At 41.8% G+C, this 19,090-nt stretch overlaps 2 protein-coding genes across 7 annotated transcripts; one reads left to right on the top strand and one right to left on the bottom strand.

The window, feature by feature from the left end:
- Positions 1–674: 674 nt before the first annotated feature.
- On the bottom strand, positions 675–3,750 carry thtpa (thiamine triphosphatase). Its single transcript, XM_030397960.1, has 4 exons — positions 3,594–3,750; positions 2,035–2,104; positions 1,235–1,726; positions 675–1,098 (listed from the first exon to the last, which is right to left on the bottom strand). The coding sequence occupies exons 2-4, from the start codon at positions 2,102–2,104 to the stop codon at positions 998–1,000; spliced, it is 663 nt and encodes a 220-aa protein (XP_030253820.1). The 5' UTR covers positions 3,594–3,750; the 3' UTR covers positions 675–997.
- Positions 3,751–4,331: 581 nt separating this feature from the next.
- zfhx2 (zinc finger homeobox 2) lies at positions 4,332–18,915 on the top strand. Of its 6 annotated transcripts, none has more exons than XM_030397956.1 (5): positions 4,332–4,478; positions 6,614–6,781; positions 8,083–8,143; positions 10,322–14,547; positions 15,773–18,915. In XM_030397956.1, the coding sequence occupies exons 1-5, from the start codon at positions 4,473–4,475 to the stop codon at positions 16,196–16,198; spliced, it is 4,887 nt and encodes a 1,628-aa protein (XP_030253816.1). In that variant the 5' UTR covers positions 4,332–4,472; the 3' UTR covers positions 16,199–18,915. The 6 variants fall into 6 exon arrangements, with proteins under 6 accessions (XP_030253816.1, XP_030253819.1, XP_030253815.1 ...); XM_030397959.1 differs by lacking the exon at positions 4,332–4,478 and adding an exon at positions 4,527–4,838; XM_030397955.1 differs by lacking the exon at positions 4,332–4,478 and adding an exon at positions 4,957–5,050 and having other exon boundaries at positions 6,614–6,772.
- The last annotated feature ends 175 nt before the right edge of the window (positions 18,916–19,090 follow it).

The raw sequence follows: 19,090 nt of genomic DNA, 5'->3' as shown, positions 1-19,090 counted from the left end.
CTTCAGTTGGATGGAGGGATGAAGCACTCACTATCACTTTTTGACCTGGATTTAAAAGTCTCTTTTTCTGGTTCATAATGTACTTTTATTTTGGTGTCTACAAGAAAATGTTTACATGCCTCAATGTTCGAAAAAAACATTATTTTACTCATACTGTCCATTGTTGCAGTACCTTTATTCATCCTGTTTGAATGCATTTCAGTGCCTGTCTCTTTAAGAGCCCCCTGCTTGAAAAGCCCAGTCTGCTCTGATTGGTCAGCTCCAACAGGCCTGAGCAGGCACCATCGACTGTGTTTCTGCATTAGCTCTGCTGGCACCCAGGCTGGCAAAACAGTGTGAAATCAGAGACTGACCGCATTCTAACCTGACAGAGGCGATGTAAGGGGACTCTGTGTTCATAACATGAGCTTGGTGCTCACACAGAGTCAAAGTTGATTGACAGTGTTTCTCAGAAGTCAAACTCATAGTTGGCTGTCTGTGTTCAAGTGCAGCTTTTCGGCCAAGACACGCGTGATGGGAGGCGATGCAACAGTCTGTCTTTGTCCCCACTTGTTCTTTGATGTTGCTTTGGTGTGTCTGGGACACAGGACCTTCATTCTGTGCTCAGGTTGCTTGCTCATCATTTGTGATTGTCTAATATGTCTGTTTAATAACACAGTGCAAAACAGTCACAATTAATGTTGAACTGACAGTATCGCACTCCATTTATTTCCAGTATTCACAGTTATTTCACACTCTCCATAATACAAATTGTCGGAAACATTGCATGTGGTTCATCAGACACTAAAAGTTCAAGTGAAGATGAAAACAGCTGTCGAGCACCAGGCCACTGTTCATCTCTTGAGAGCGCCAGGTCTTTAAAATTAGTTAATGTTAAATATTTTTATAGAGCTAGACTTTCTAATAAATAAAGCCTCAGTTTTAAAGATAAAATGTACATCTTGAAAACTACTGAGCTGAAACTGTTGAAGATCATGTAGTCTATAATATGTCTTAGTTACAGGACATGTTCACTCAGTAGTTTTGCATAGTGTTCTGGGTGTTTTCTTCTTAGGTAAACATTAATTTTCCCTTCAACCCGCTGATCTCCAGTCAGACCTGTGTGGAAGAACAACAAACATCTATGACTTTTGAGGAAAGCATGTCAAAAAATGGCAAGTTGACATCCTACTTGATGAGTACATGATAGTAAAAGCTATATTTATATAATGGGGTTCGACAGCTTTGAGCTCACCCAGCTTTTGAGCCGTCCTTTCAATCTTCTCCAAGGCGGACTGCACATCTCCTCCATCTGGAACCAGGACCTCTATCTCTCCCACGTGGTAACCAAAGTCAGCTTGGTCGAGATCGATCTGCACCCCCTCCTCCTGTAAAGTGAACGACCGCCGCTCTGTTGTGAACTCTGCAAAGCACACCAGATTCATTTTGCTCAGCCAAGACTCCTCTTCCTCCTCTGAGGCGCCTGTCTCGCTGTCCTCACAAACGTCTTTTATGACCTCTTTCACTCTCAGCTGGATTTCAGGCAGATTGGTTATCTCCTTGTAGCGAGTGCACAGCCCTGCTGCTTTAGATTTCTCTCCACTCGTCTCCTCTGAGCCGTCCACTGTTGTTGGGCACTTGAGCTCCCAGCATCCTTTACGTTTACGCAGCCACATGTCTCTCAAAGTGAGGCCAAACTTGGGGGTGTCAAAGTACTGGTCATGAAACTGACGCTGGCCCACACACGCTGCCAAGTAAAAAAAAAAAGGAAAAGAAAAAGTGGGAGAAAGAGAGACGGATGATTTCACAAATTGGTAAATAAATATAAAAATCTAACGAGGCTGACACAGATAATTTAACTTCATTATTAACAAGAGACAGATGGCCAGTGTCACTACAGTTACAGAACCAACCGCAGCAATTAGTGTCATTAAATGTTGTACAAGTCCTTCAGTGACCATTTGTGTGAGCTGACGCGGATCACAGCATCAGTTAAATGTCTCAATTCTAAATTTACCCATGCGTGAATGTGTAGAAGGCAAATGAAGCACTTACCCCCAATCTCCTCCAGTGTTTTCAGAGTGTCGGCACTGCATAAAAACTTTCTTTCCACCTCCACACTCATCTGAAATGACACCAACAGAGATCAACACCAACAATACCGAATGTTTACTCATCCAGCTACATTCAAAGGGTTTATTTTGATGTTAATTGAAAAAAAAACCCCACAGAATTTATCATTGATCATTAAGATCACTCCAACGTCAAATCAATTGTTAAAAGCTCTTATTATAGACTTTTTAATCGTTACAATGAACCAATGCTGGATATTAATTAAGTACATTTATTGAGGTACTGCACAGTGAATAAAGTTTTTAAGCACCTGTACTTAAGATAATATATGATACGATAATAATAACTTTATCAAGGACACAGAGGAAGGTTCATAGCACACTTAAAACAAGTATGAAGACAGCATGCACAAGTAATTTTCAGTACATCCATTTCATGATACATTAGTTTTGCATTTCAGAGACAAATATAGATTGTACTTTTTATTTATCTAGCAGCTTTAGTTATTCTTACTCTGCAGATTAAATGTGCACTATGTAGTTTTGGGGAAACATTTTGAAGAAAAAGATTCTCATTGACTTTTTTATGTATGCCTTCATAAGCTAAATAAACACATTCTCTTAGTTTCCACAACTATATAAACAAAAAACCCCAAAATGACCTTAAAAAGGCAACACAATTTCATACTGATTTTCTTTGTTTAGATGTGGCGGACCCTGCCCCCTTCCTAGCTTCCAAGAGTGTTCTTTGGACCTTATTTTCCTCTGAGGACAGCTTCTTTGTTCAGTTATAGAAGAAAAAAAAGTTTGTATTATTACTTCATTAGCATTGTGCATGCTAAAAATTTTTGTTTGGATTTCTTCTCCAAAAACGACATAGTGCCCCTTTAGTGTATATCATAAAACATTTAAATATACAAAGTAAAATCCAATATTATTAAAACTATTCAAAAAAGGTATACACATCACTTATAATTAATTAGCTTCACATCAATCTGCTATGTTCAAAGACAGTTTACACAGTAGTGCACTGGAAATAACGATCTTATACAACAACAACAACAACAACAATCATTATTATCACCATCATAATTATGTACTATATGACTACAAAAATGTAACCTTATTCTGTACATTTACTGGAGTAAAATCTTGAATGCATGACTTGTGCTCTGTAGTAGTACAAATCTGCTCACTCTTCCCACTGCTGCATTTAACCTACTTGCACAGGCTTCTCAAAATTTCAGCCTGGTAGTAAATTTCATGGTAATTCCGTTTGGTGTTATCATCATTTTTAGGAATACTGTCTTTAAATGCTCAAAACTGAACTGTTATTGTTGTGCTCACTCTATTATTATGAAGTAATACAGCAGTAGCTCTCCCAGCCGCACCTGTGTCATTAAAATCAGAGTCGAGCCACTCAGCCCTTAGCTACTGCTGCATAATCAAAGGGCTGCACGAACTTCATTTAAAAAAAAACCCAAACTGACCCAAAGACTTTCAAAAAACTACATCTACGCAGCGAACTGCACTCTTACACACCTTCGCATGTCAAGTCCTTCAATCCAAGCAATTCGGCGTGAAAAACCGGGCGACAGATGAAACCGGGCAGCCCCCACACGTCAGCGAAGTTTTATTTTGCACAGGCGCGGTCGCAGACACCTATGAGTGTATTCAGGGACATCACTTCCTGTCCCAGGAACGCAGGGGCATGCAGATGGTGCAGTTTTAATCCCCTCCGCTTCATAAATATTTATTCCACATACTCGACTGTTGATGTGCGCCACACCTATCATCTGATTGAAAATATGTCATAATCTAACGCGGGCGGCGCTGAGCGGAGCCTCCGCGCTCGCATCGCTGTCATTCAGCCTTAATTAACTCGTCACACTCTTTGTGACAATCCAAGTTGGCAGAATGGGGACTCATTTCTTATTCACCTTTAATGTGAAAAACGAGGGAGGGTTTCATATTAAAGGGGATTCCGTGTAATCCAGGCATCGGCATACTTCTTTGAGAACATCATCTGTCGTGCCTTTTTGTTCCCCCATTCTCTCTCTCTCTCTCCCATCATCTATATCGCTCAATAAGTAATCGGCGTTGCGAAATACATTAATAATGTCTAATATGTGCGGGGTTACATAAGGGATTTGATAGCCATGTCCGTCCCTTCTGAATGTCAGCAATCAGCCTTGGGGGGAGCTGTGGTCTGTTTACTAGAGGGAAGGGAAGAGGGGAAGGAGAGAGGGATAGGGCGAATGAAGGGAGGGGGAGAACAGGAGCGAGGGGAGAGAGAGAGAGAGGGAGGGAGAGAGAGAGAGAGAGAGAGAGAGAGAGCGAGGGAGGGCAGGCAAGAAAACTTTTCACTTCTGAGGAGCCACGGAGGAAGCGTGTGTGTGTGTGCGTGCTGGAGCGGCGACCATGCAGGTAAAAACGCATTAGCTAATTGCTCCCGAACTTAATTAAACGTCATCCGCGATCGGTTAATTGTGCCGATTTGAGCGGCGAGAGTGGCCTGCGACTGGTAGAAGATCGAGCGAACGACGGATTGTGCCACATACTAATCCGATCCTTTATAGAAATCCAACATTAAATCCCAAACTTTTTTTCCTGCCTCTCTCGTCTCTCTCGCCTGCTCTCCCTACACCACCCCCATCGTCGAGGCGACCGCGGCGCACGTACTCCGCTTCAAGTCGCTTTTTTGCGTTTAATCCCTTCGCCAATTACGGCTGGAAGCTGTTAAAATGATAGTTTAAATGGCCATGTGTTGCACCGTGAGTGTTTAAGGTATGGATTTGAGCGCTAGGACGCGTCAAAAGGGGGTCTGCTGGGCGGCGAGGGAGGAGGGGGTGCGAGTGTTTTCTAACACATCTGTAAACGGAGCCCACGTTCATTAATTAAATGGCTTTAGTCCGGCTAGGCCTCAATTTGCGCTGTTGAGCAGCAGGCGGCGGGCGGTGCAACACTAGATGCCCGATTGGCAGCCCACAATCAGAGGGGTAAGGAAATAACTCGAGGCCGAGGTTTTTGATCGGAAGCCTGGCGAGTGTGTTTTCTATCCTGGCTGAACTCGGTCGGTGTATCGGAGCTGCAGTTCCCACCTGGACCAGGCAGAGTTTGTGGTGAGCGGAGACGTGCCAGTTGGAGACAGTTTGAGGAGCGGTTAATTATCTCTGCCTGCTAACAGGCTAGCTAGCGAAGTGACACGACTGTTATTAGCTCAGCCCCCCTTTTTTTTGTTTATTAATGTAATGACCGTCCAGCCGTAACCGAGAGCAAGCAACGAGATTATGCTGACGCCTGCCCTGTCTTTTGCAGTTTGAGAGAAGTGAGTAGTTATCACTGCGGGGTTATTTTCAGCAAACTAACCGCTAACCAGCATTTCCAGAAACACGACTGTAATGCGACGTTACAGGGGGGCTTCTCAACCTAGCTTGCTAGCTAATTGATTCATCTCTGCTCGGCATAGCTAATTAGACCTCTCGTTAATTAGCCAACTACGAGTAGAGAAACGTCAATGTAGTCATGTCTCGGCTCTTAATTATGAAACTCATGACGAGGAGGCTTTAAACATGATATACAGTGCAGATTTAGACTTGTCGAAATATTATCTGGTCATATTACCCTGCTAGCTTGCTAATTGGCATGACGAGGAAGTGAGGATTGTAGCTGTGTTGGTATTTCTCCTCATGGGCATGGATTGCTGTGCTGGTCGCATCTTGGTTTATGAGTGCTTGCTGCTGCGTGCTAAATAAATAAAATCCAGACTAGTGGTCTTTTGTTTGACTTCCTGAAAACATGGGACTAATAGTTACTTGATCATGCGTCTTGGGCACATGCAGTATGAGCTCAGATCATATTTAATGTTTCTGCTGTTGGTCAAAACTGGAGGGAAATCAGTGGATTCCAGAGACAATGCAGTCATTGTAAATTGTTAACCAGTGCATATTTATAATTGGGTGTAAATATGCATTTAATATATTTAATGTGCACATGTGATATCAGATCAGTCTGTTGAAAGTTGGCTCGAATGCAAAGTGGTATGAAACAATGGATCTTTTATCTAGAACCCATTTGGAGAGTGCAATTTAAAATGTAATGAAAGCATTAGATGGATAATCATTTACATTACAAAGGTGTTATCTAAACAATTGCATTTTTGTGTAAGTTGATACAGCCATTAAAAACAAAATGTTCGAAACGTCCCTACAAAACTCTGTTGATGGAGTAAAGATGTCACGTTTTAATCTTCAAAGAATGAAATGCTAATCTAGGATTAGTTTCACTATCAAAGCACTACTATCATAAGGACACCATGTGCTGATTGAAGAATATGGTGACTGGCCTCTGATTGAGTTCAGATGGTTAAATACAGCAACACCATTTATCAAGCTAAGGTGCATTACCAACAAGTAAAAATATGCTTTTGTATTGGTGGGTGCCAGTGTTTACATCACAATTTTCCATTCTTCCTCTTTCGAGGAAATGCTTTATTTAGAATTTGTGATAAATAATTGCGGCTCCAGAGAGTAGGATTCTCTAACATCCCTTTGTGTCGTTAGGAGGAGTCTGGAGAGACAGTGAGCAGTGAGAGCAATGGGGTGGCAGAATGGCTGTGCCCCCTGTGCCAAACAAGACAAAGTGACAGATCCTCCCTGTCTCTACATCTCACTGAGCAACACAGCGTACTTCCATCTTGTGTCGACAAACTGCTCGACATCGTAAGTATGGTAAAACATTTTTTTTTAAGAAGATTGTCAGTGTCATTATCTGTGTCCGAGCATGCATTGGGTTTTTCCCCACACAGGTTAAACACTCTTAAGGATATGATTCGATTACTTTGGGTGGTACTTCAATTATGTGCATAATGTTTAATGAGCCCACTTGTTGCTGGCTGACATACAGGGGTTGGGCTTACATCAAACATCTTGTAATGCAGTATCTCTGCAGTAAATATAAATTTGCTGAATCTTGTGACTCTTTTAAGATGTTGGTTCAACTTGACTGGCCTGAGAGTGGATCCCTGAACTTTTAGGGCATTGCTAACAAACAGAATTATGCAATGTGGAAAGTTGACAACCACATTAGTATAAAGGAACAGTGGTCACAAGTAGACTACGACTAATGATAACTTGAAAGCCCATATAAGCTTCACCCAATGACCATTCACTGCTTAGTTATAGTATTATACGTTGTTTCTGTTGCTTTGTCCAACCTGTTGTATGTATGTATGTATGTATGTATGTATGTATGTATAAGGGAAACCCTGAGATGGATAACTTTATCAATCCACTGGTTTGGTCACCTATGCATAAAAAGTTAGTCAGGTTGCACACAGTATATTCCTTGGGATGTTTTATTAAACACACATGTTAATCCTTTGACAGTTTTATATGTAACTACTTAATACAATAAGGAAATAATGTTAACACTCCTGTGTAAACATAAATGGTTTCATACATTTCTTGATAACAATCTTATCCAAAGAATAACACCTTTTTAGAAGAGTATTTACTGGATAACATTGTTTACATTAGTAATTACTAGTTTTATTAGTCAGTTGACTGTTCAGGATGTTTTCTGTTTTCATCACTTTTGTGGAAATTAACCCAGCACTATAGCATTGTAGTTCATGATTTGGGCAGTTTGAATTTTTTATTGTTTTGGATTAACCTGTTAACAAATATGTAGATATACAAGTATTTGCTGAGGAGACATCAAAGTGACCACTCAGTGAACACACCATTTGTAATGGATCCGTGACAATTTAGTATGTAAAGTGTTAAGAAAGAGGGAATTTTATTGGTGGATGAATTGATCAAAGATAGCTTAATTTATGCCTTCAGGGTAATTTGCAAATTAAAGGCTAGCCTGGGTTGCTATGTGTAATATAACCACACATCTATGTGTCACGCCCAAATGTTGTGCTGCTCCAAAGCGACACAGCATTCAGCTCATCTGAAAGGAACTGTTGGGGAGTTTAGTTTGCAATGGAAATTTATCTGACTTCTCCTTTCATTTCTTTTAACAGGCCGGTCTAAAACAGGCTGCCATTGCAGGGCAACAGGAAAAAGGTGCTCTAAAGTCTGCAGGTGAGTTTGAAAATCTTTTTTTTATTTTAATTGAAAACACTGTATATAAACTAGGGCTGGGCGATATATCGAATATACTCGATGTATCGCGGCTTGTTCTCTGTGGGATGTAGAAAATGACTATATCGTGAATATTCGAGTACACATTCAATTGTCACGCAGTTGCTTTTAGTCGCGGACACTGAACTACAGGTTTTTCTCACTCTCTCTCTTCTCTCCGCACAGAGAGATAAAATAAAAGCACCTAGTTACGTACATCACATTCTGTCATGCGTGCCCGTCATACGCCCGGCAGCATGTAGCAGCAGAGATCTCAGGTAGTGGCAGCAGCAGGTGCTATGAAAAATGGAGGGAGAATTAATTCCCAAGAAAAACAACGCAGGATCCATTGTCTGGCGGTGGTTTGGGTACAAGAGGGAGGACGTAAAGTATGCATGGATTAAAGTTTTCTGTTGCTACGACGGATTTCCGTCATTCAAACTTCACAGAGGCGACTTATGAGATCGATGTAGATCGGAGGAGAACAAGTGTTGGCTGATATTATTGACAGATTGTCACACTCTACAGCCAATGGTATCGTTAACAGCGTGTGCGCGCCTGACCAATGACAGTGTAGTGACCCACACAGGGCGGGATCTAAACACGGAGCGGCGCTAACGTTTCGCTGCTTAGCTAGCAAGGACTCGTTGCGCTGCTATGTTATCAATTTGTTTTTGAGTTTAGTCAACACGTGAGAACTCGTCTGACACGGAGAGTCTCCTGTTGTGTGCTACATGTGTGAAATAACAACTATGGTCTGGACTTTGTCTGCACTGTATCTGTGTAAACGGCTTCAGCTTCTCTCCCTCCCCTCTGGCACCGTGAGTTACCATGGTTACAGGAACGCCCTGAAACTTTATAATAATCAATAAGAAGTTTTTGGTTAGTTTGACTGTACAAAATCATGAATGTAGCCTGATTGTAACTCAATGCTGAAATCTTGTATTATAACATATAGAACAAATGTAAAGCCTCAGAGCTTCTTTGATTATTAACAGTATGTTAGTGATGACAGAAAGGTTATAACTCGCCATCAGACTGACAAGGCTGCAAAAGTTGCTGTTTGTATGATGTATTTTTATGTTAAACCATAAGAGGTTCACTTTAAACATTATTATTAATAATAATAATAATAATAATAATAATAATAATAATAATATTATTATTATTATTATTATTATTATTATTATTATTATTATTATTATTATTATTATTATTATTGATGAGAAGAAGAAGTAGAAAAATAGTGTACTAATAAGGTTCCCTAGATGGTTGATTATTTGAAAGAGTAAATCTTGAGAGAAGCTTGGCAAAAAAAAGGCACAGTTTGATTTCATAGATTGAAAATTACATTGAAAAGACAAAAAACATTTTAAAAGTGTGAATAGAACAGATGTTCAGATCATCCTCCGGTAAAACACTGTTGGTCAAATATGTAAACGTGATGTCTGCATTAGAGAACATGGTGTGTGGTGAGGCTGTAACTCTTATCTTGTTTTTTTAGCACATGTCAAGAAATGTGCCCTGTAACATGTTTCACAAATTACAAATTGGGAATATGACTTGGCTACGGCTCGAAAAAACATTTCAGCCAAAAGATTTTTTTTTGCTTTAATCCATGAAATTAGCATATATTAATGCAGTATGAACAATGTTTTTATGTAGACACGTAGAATCATCATACTGGCATGATTGTATGCATCAAAGTGTTAATTCAAGGCTAAGGGAAAATATCGAGATCTATATTGATGTATATTGTATATTGTGTATCGTGACATGGCCTAAAAATATCAGGATATTGGTAAAAGGCCATATCGCTCAGCCCTAATTTAAACACACATTGTTCTTCAATCTTGTAGTGACATTTATTAAATGTATAATTACTGACCTTTTTTTCAGCCAGCCAGACTTGATTTATTTTACTAAAATGGTGTTGCACACATTATAAAAGTCAATCAAAAATCATAGGTTTTTTTTTTAAGAGGATTCAAAGAAATTAAAAAAATTGCCACTAATGTGGGTTGGATGGGTGCCAATGGTTGATGGAGCCGTTAAACTGGTAGAATGTGCAAATGTATACTCAGTTTGTTCTTCCTGTATTACAACATAAAAGTTAAACATGTGTATTAATTTTATCAGATCCGGAATCTTCACTACTGAAGCCTACTGAAGACGTCAGATCAGACCCCTGCCAATCTAGAGAGAGTTCAGACGCTACCCAGACGCTTGGAGACAAAGAGATGGAGGAAGAGAGCATAATGGAACAGGAGGGAGGTGAAGCTGAGCCAGAGCCAGAAAAGGAGGGAAATCAACTCACAGGAGCCAAACAGCAAAATGCAACTGAAAACACAGAAATCCCAGACGCCAGTGAAAAGTCAGTTGGTAAAAATGGTGTGCCAGCTGAAAATAACACCCGGTCGTTCAAATGCAATGCCTGCCTGGAAACTTTTCCTAGCAGAACTGCCCTGAGCGTTCATTACAACTCGGCATCCCATATTCAGAGGATGACAACAGGCTCTTCAAAACAAGCGGGGGAAACTGATCTCCAAACTCCCTCAGTTCCTGTCCTGTCTCGGCCATATATATCAAACAAACCCTACCAGTGTGCTGTATGTCGAGTCTCTTACAATCATGCCATCACCCTTGAGAGCCATATGAAATCTGTCTTGCACCAGTCCCGCAGCAGAAATGCTGGAATTGTTGCAAATGCTGCAAACAGTGCAGTGGCCACTGCAAGTTTGGGAGGCAGCACCGCCACTGTTTCGAACACTGTGGTGACCACATCTGGAAGTGGGACCAGCCAGTTGGTTACCACCACCAACTGTGCTGCTCCGGGGACATTGATGGTGACTACTACAAAAGACGGAGAGCAGATTCAGACTTCACAAGTGGCTCCTTCCCTCCTCACCTCCCCTGTGGCTTCAGCACAGGCGGTCTCAGCCTTTCTGACCCTGCTAACTTCTAGTCCCAACACCCTCTCACACTCCCTCCTCCCCTCCTTATTCACGGCCGGTTCTGCTCCTGGTGCTGCCGTGCCTCAGCTCGTGCCTCAGCCTCAAATGGTCATGCCCTTGATCTTGAATGGGCTCCAAGCCCAAACCCAGCAGCACCAAGAGAACCAGCAAGGCCAGCTCCTTACCCAGTGTGTGCCATTTGTAGGTCTCACCACAGCCCAGCAAGCCCTCCTAACCCAAAGACTAAACAGCCTACAGAGCCAGTGGCCCTCTGCAGGTGTTTCAACAAATGTGCAGCCCTGCACGGAAGAGCAAACACAGGCTATAAAGGGTTGGAGCGATAAAGAAAAGCAGGACAGTGAAGAGGCAGTTACAGAGAAGGTCTCGGATCAGAATAATGACAGGAACAACTGTTCTACAGAGAACATTAAAACAGAGAAAATTAAGGAAGAGAACAGTAAAGAATCTTCACAGTGTCCTAATATAGAAAGCAAAGTGAAGGTTGGGAATAACGAAGACAATGAGAAGGCACATAAAGATAGCACAACAGATGGAGAAAGCTCGACTAATCAGTTGGACCTGGAAGGTGATAAAGCAGCTAGCCTCAATCTCTCCCCAGCGGGCACAGAGAAGAGCCTCCGCAATAAGAACCTCTCGCCTTCTGCATCTGTTCCAAGCAATGCGAGCCTCAGCCCTGTAAATTTAAACCTTACACTTAGCCCTGATTCTACCCCTCAAAAATCACAAACGGGCATGAGCCCTTGTGGCTCTCTTGGCACCCCAAAATCCAGCCCGAGTACAAATGCCTTAACTAACAACCAAACTCGATCCCATTGTACTTCAATGGGATCTATTCACCCAGACCTTCCAGTTCTGTCAGAGTTCCAGTCGGAGGTTCTCTGGGCGTTCTTTGAGTCTCGTAGTGAGGCTGATGCTGCAAGTCCTCCCCATGAGGACTGTGAGGCGCTGGGCAGAGAGGTGGGGCTTTCTGAGGAAGAGGTACGTAGATGGTTGAGTCAAGCCAGACATGCAAAACAGAGGCAGAGGGCAACAGAGTTGGATCATCTGCAAGGCTTGGTAGGATTTCCAAGGCATGCCCAAGGTTCTGACAATGACTATGATGATGAGGAAAGCTCACTAATTATAGCAGAAGGTGAGGATGATGCTGAAGCTTCAGGTAGTCAGGCAATAGATTTGTCCAGTACGAGAGGGAAACACAGACAGAGAGATTTGGGAAGGGAGGGGCAGGGAGATTCCTGTCTTACTTCTGACTCAGAAAATGAGGTGTACACCTCTGTCATTGTTTCTGATGAGGAAAGTCAGAACGGGTCATTGAGGGGTAGTCCTGAGAGTCCTGCAAAAGATGAGGCACAGTGGGAGGTCCATGGTGATAAGGGGTCAATTGGAGGAAAGGTCTTGCGCTCCACAACTGTGTTTCTATCTGATGCAGAGGATGAGTATGAGGATGAGGAGGGCGGAGGAGGTCAGAGGGCAAAGAGGAAAAAACGAAAGGGCGAGTTTGAGCGGGATGAGGTGGAGGTGAAGAAGGAGAGACAGGACCCAGATGTGGATCTAGAGTTGGAGGCTCAAGGGGATCCTCCAAGCTCACTGTCCCATGTTTTGGACCATCATGAGATTCCAACCAGTGCCCTCCACTCACTTCCCCTGTCCATTGCTCCCTTTTCTACTCAGTTCCTCAGTCCCTATGTCCTCTCCCTTACTCCGTCAGTAATTGGAGATGGGAGCAAGTTACCAGTTTTTCCTAATCCACCAACTATCACGCGCTTCTCCAGCTCTCTTCTCTCGCAGTCTCTCTCCTCCCACAACCAAATTTCTCATTACCTGTCAAATGGGGGTGACTGCGAGTCTGCTCTAGATCTCAGCATGGGGAAAAATAATTCAAAATCTGCTACTTCATCGTCATCATCTCTGGCTGATAAAATTGCAGCACAGAAGGGACAGCTGCTGGATGGGCTTGGCCTGAGGCCCACATCTAAAGGTCTTGTAGTTGTCCAAGTGAAGCCTGAGCCTGTTACTTCCATGTCCTCTTCCAACAGCAGTATGAGTCTGGTCAACTGCAATAACATGACAAAGTCGAGTATATACATGAGGGCGGCAGAGAAAATGAATGCCACACTATTGGAAAGGGAGCGAGAGAAGGAGAGAGAGAAGGAAAAGGAGCAGGAGCAGCATCAGAGGAAGTCCAAAGGAAAAAGATATCGGGATATGCGGCGTTCAAGGACCATCATTCAAGCTGAACAACTTGACATTCTATATGGCTGCTATTTCAAAGACCCAAACCCTGGGAAACACGAGTTTGAACAGATATCGGAGTGGGTCCACCTTCCAAAGAAAGTTGTTCAGATTTGGTTCCAGAACATGAGGGCGAGGGAACGGAAGGGTGAGGTCCGATTCATCAGTGACGGGACCCTGGCAGCCGTTGGCAAACCTCTCATCAAATTTACCTGGCCTCTTTCCAAACCCATATTCTCCAACAAGCCTCCAACGAATAATACTGGGTGCATCACAACTACTCCTATTGTGCGCACCCTCATTAAGACAGAGAGAGAGCCTGTCAAGGAGCTGGGCAAACCTGCTTTGGTGAAAAAAATTACCCCAGTTCCGATCAAGCCCAAGGAGGTCGTTTCATCAACTGCTGTCTCTACTGTGAGCAGCAGTGCTTCTGCAGTGCCAAAGACCAAGGTCGAAACCACCAGCAACGTCACTATGGTCAAAGTTGCACCCAAAGTCAACACACCTGTCCTCTTAGCACCACCCAAGGAACCAATCCCCATTGCCCCCCGACCGGCCCAGAAACGGAAGTTAGAAGAGGAGAGCGAGGAAGAAAAGACTGATGAGGAGAAAGACAATGAAAATGAGGTGGGTTCTGGACCAGGGACCACTAACCGCATGGTGCCCAAGCTACCCACGACTCCCATTAATAACAGGCCTCCTGCCACAACAGTGCTGCCACAAAAACAGAATGGGCTCAACTACTGGACCCCCAAAGTCCCCATTAAGATAAACACCCTATCAAGAGAACAACTGGCTTTACCCACACACGCACCTCCTCGTACCATCCCCCCTCCTCCAACACCAAGCATTGCGCCAGTCAGCCCAAACACCCCAAGCTCTGCCAAAGTGGCCAGCCCCTCCACCCCGGTCGTAGCTAAATCAAGCCCAACAGAAAGCAGTTTCTTGCCCCACTCATCAAGTCGCAGGCCACGCACGCACTTGTCCTGCCTACAGCTGTCCATTCTGCAGTCCTGTTATGAGACCTGTGCCCACCCTAACGCCATGGAGTGCGAGGCAATTGGCACCGAGCTCAACCTGCCGCTCAAGGTGGTGCAGATCTGGTTCCAAAACACCAGAGCCAAGGAGAAACGCTGGAGGCTGCAGCAAGAGAAAATGGTAAGCTGGCTAGAAGACCTTCTCTACACAACAGAGCCCGAACGATAAAGGATTTTTAGGGCCGATACTGATAAACATATTTGGTGATTTAAAAAATCTGATATTTCAATATATTGATCGTTTATGTTTTGTTACGCGTTTCTATATCTATCTATCTATCTATATGCACAAACACATAACAAAACATAAACAGATTTCCGTAATATAAGTTATTTGTAGTTACTTATGAGTCCTCACTGAAATAATATGATAATGCAGTTTAAAAATAAACTTGTTGGTTTTATTGTCACAACAAATCTTGCCAACAGGGACGTTGAGTGCCCTCTGGACAAACTATGCAACGCCAACACTCATAACATGGTTGAAGGGTGTTTCGTCCGTTTTTTTATTGCATTTTTTAAATATTCAGTTATCAACCATTATAAATACCAGTAGTTTGGAAAAATGCATAATATCGGCCGATAACATCGACCTGCCGATAAATCGGTCGGGCTCTACTACAGAATTCCTTGAAAATTCTGGTATAAATGAAATGACTGTATATACAGTAACAAGCAGGTCAAGATCAGGCCAGGTAGGTTACTGAGAAGAGGAACCTTCATTTGTTGTGGTTGTGGTCACCTTCATTCTAGAGCTGTGTGATAATTCAATGTTGTGTATTGACTTTCAATGTAGTATTGTGGAGGAAGTGAAAAGTGATTTCAAGCAAAGATCAAAAATCACTGAAGGTTATTAATTTGATGATTTTTTTTTTCCTGATATAGTCCTTAGCAAAGGAGCAGAGTTCATTTTCAGATGGAACTTTGCATGCATTTGCCAGTCTGTAACAAAAATTCCTTTTAATGCTTTGAAATTGATTTCAGCTGTAGTGCTCAGCACTGCTGCATTCAAGTTATTCTTATTCCTTTGAAAGCTAAATGTGTCTCTGCCCTGAATACACTGATACCATAGTGTTTGGCATCGCTGTGACAGTATAAATTGATTATTTGGAGTACTGGTATTGATCCATATTCAATAGTCAGTGTTTCTTATTTTGCTCTATTTAAGTATAGTTAACAAGTATAATTAAAACATTGTGCATATAGCAATCATATAGAGGGATTGCTTATTAGTCCGATGGTTCACTAAAATTTAACTAAATTTAGACTTAAAATTCTATGACATTAAACCCATTCTCTATCTCTTTCTCTTGCCCTTGCTATCCACCCCACCTTCCCATTTCCAGTATCCTTTGTCAGATGGGAAGGTGGACATGAGCTCAGGAACCTACCTGCAGTACAACGCTCTCAAAGCTAATCGGCCTATCTTGCCCAAACCTGTTCAACTGACAGTTACTGAACCTCCAGCTTCCCCAGTAGCCGGCCAGCCAGTGCCGAAGGAGACCCTGACAGGCCGCTGTGATGCCTGCAATGTCTCCTTTGAATCCCGGGCTGCGGCGAGGGCCCATGTCTTCTCCCCGCGTCATCTGGCAACCCTGAGAACCACTAACTTTGGCCAACCGACGACGCTCGTCAACAAGAATGGAACCGGTAACAGCGGCCCTGGCAGTGTCGTGCCAGCCTCACAGGTCCCTCATTCTACTCCGGTAACCAGTTCTGGGTCTGGAGGGGAGATTGAGTCGCCTCCAACGACGGCCATCAGCAACAGTTAAAGACTCAGATCAGGATTGGTCTGCACACTGACTATCTTGGACCCATTTGGGCTCCTCAGATTTTAATAAACAAATTTGAGCACTAACCCTCAAAAGCTAATATTCTTTAGTTTTTGAAGTTGGCTCCCCCTGCACCCGCAATCCTTTGCTCAACTTCCACTGACTCGAAATCCGTTAAACTATAGAGTTCCCCTGGATTCCAAAACAACAGCAGACTATTTCCATGCTGCTTCACACTTTTTCAGTTGCTGTTTGATAAGTGATGAACACATCTCAAGTCTCCCTCAATCCTTACACACTTTACCCAAACATTTTTGGTCCTAAGCCTGTGGTTATATATTAACTTACTACAATGACCTTCCTATAATTTGTAAAGGCACTCAACTTGCCATGCTTGAACTGTTCTACCCTAAAGACTGATGCAAAAGTGTTTCCTCTTTGGAAGTGGCCGTTTGACGGTAGACCCGGAAACCCTTTTTGGGATAATAACATACAATGCTCACATTGGTATCTCTCAGTTTGCTCCTGTGGAATTGTTTTTTCTCATGCCTACTTTCACTTTTAGGGCAAAGATTGCTTGGATAAAAGATAACTGGACTGAACCATTGGGAGAGGAAGAACTGCTATTGACTGTCACCTTTTTATTTGCTATGGGAGTGTGATCTGAAGAGTGTTGTGTCCACTCATTTGGGATATAAAAAGAGGTACTTTTGAGAGGATAGGGCTGTTGAATTGTCCCCATTTACATGCTCATAGTTTTCATGACAATCCAAATAGACAGGGCAAAAAGAGAGGCTTAGGAAAGTCTGATCTTGGCATACCGCACTTTGACACATTTTACATTGTTTGAAATGTTTTTAAGCATTCTAATGCAAGTGTCTTTATGGAAAGATACATGAAATGCATGTTGGATGCCTTAATATAAATCACGTGAAATAAATTGATTTTTGCTAGTCTATTGAAACATGCTTTAGGTGTGAGCATAATATTGTGCAACAAGCAGACCGGGGTATATAAATGAAGAAGAGCTCTGTTACAAAATGCTGTTATAGCCATCTTTGGGGGAAATATCTGAATGTCATATTCTGTATCTAGATTTTAGCAAATCCTTTCTGTAAAGATTTCAGCAATCTCTTGGCCAAGGACTATAATTGTCAACTATCACAGTTTTTAAAATGCATTTCTTTTATCCTGTGGATTTCACTTTCCCTCCAAATGGTGTATAACTCATTTTGAAAAGTGGCTCTTCAAACCTGTCGGAGGATAAAAGTTGTCTCTCTGGAGGTGTGTAAGAAATATGACAGCCTTAATAAGAAGAAACACCACCAGGTATATAAATTTAAGCCCAGGTGATCCTCCTGTATTGTGAGTGTATTGATTTCATCCTCGCCTGGCACAGAGGGTCAGAGTGAATTTTATTTTAGTCTTTTCTTTTTTTCTTTTTTCTTTTTTAAAACCTACAGTTTCCTTTGCCACAAATACTGTGCATAAGACAAGAAAGTTAAGTACTCAGTTTTATTTACTTCAATATTTATACAAATGACAATAGAAGCAATTAAAAACTGGTCTAACAGATGTTTATTTAGGTCAAAAGAAAAGCCTCTAGAAATATGAAGAGAACAGGGCTTGAAATGGGCTGTTTCCTGTACTTTCCCCCCTCGTTTTGTTCAGTTTTGATACAGAGTTACTAATTCTGGTAATGTATGTGCTGTGAAATGAGATCTAATGTCTGGAAACTATGACAAGGGAGAAAGTTGGTTATTACCAGTATCCTCAAGGGACTAATGGATACTCAAATCTTGGAAGCCAATTGGGAAACATTAAATGTGTTGACTGAGAGCTAATAAGATGGTGCTGTGTTGAAGGACACATAACATACTAAAGATGTTTTCCTTCAATTTAAGTTGTATAATAATGTTACTATTGATAGTTTTAACAAAATGCAAAACTAAAACATGAACTTTTGTAAAGAAATATATTAAAAAAAATAACTGATATTCCAAAGTAATCCTCCCTTTGCTTTCTGTCATTCAAAAACCAAAAAGCAATCTTGAGGTCGACAGAGAGCAGGAGAGGTGTTCGTAAATGCAAACTGTAAAGGACATCCCACGGCTTGACACTTGCACTAGTCCACAATTTTTGCACAAGCTACAGACATTTCAAATGAACACAGCCATTAACACAACAAGAAGAGTCACTTGGTGTGGTTTTTGAAACGAGGAGGGTTACAATGTCCTTTTCATGAGTAATAATTTGTACTCCTGTTGGAAACTGTATCTTGTGTGTAAAGCAAGGACTGGAGTGCTTTAACTTCAAGACTGGGATTACACACGCGCACACACACACACGGTGTTGCACTGTCCAAACTAGATAGGTTTTTATGGAGATCTGCTTTTTATTCCCTTATGTTTCATTGTCACTTTGATTATCACTATTGTTATAACTGTACTACTACTTATACGATTTATCATTACTACTCATCACTGTTTTTGATTATTATTGATCCATAATGGTTTTAATTGCCACCTCTCTGCTCAAAAACAGTATGGTATTCCTATGAATATTGAACAATAATAGTGGCAGTGTTGTTATGAATTGTTAGATTTTTGATTAAGCTTATTTTTTCCTCCTCACTTGTACCTGCCTTTTTTGTGTTTGGTCTCCATTATGCTTTCTTTGATATACAGAAAAAGAAATAAAATCAGTTGAACAACAAAGCCTCTGTCTGATTGTAGAGCTAATGAGGCACTTATTATGTGTTCGTGTGTGACAAGGTTTTTAATTCTGATAAACACTGTGTAATCTGAGATTTTATCTGTGTGGCATATTTAAACAGAGGTCACTAAGGTCACACTGAGGGAGACGATGTATATGGGACGTTCAATGTGCCTG

The sequence above is a fragment of the Sparus aurata genome, chromosome 19 (assembly GCF_900880675.1).
Source record: "Sparus aurata chromosome 19, fSpaAur1.1, whole genome shotgun sequence".
NCBI lineage: Eukaryota > Metazoa > Chordata > Actinopteri > Spariformes > Sparidae > Sparus > Sparus aurata.
The sequence above is the reverse complement of the archived record's forward strand: the minus strand, read 5'-3'. Positions and strand labels throughout refer to the sequence as shown.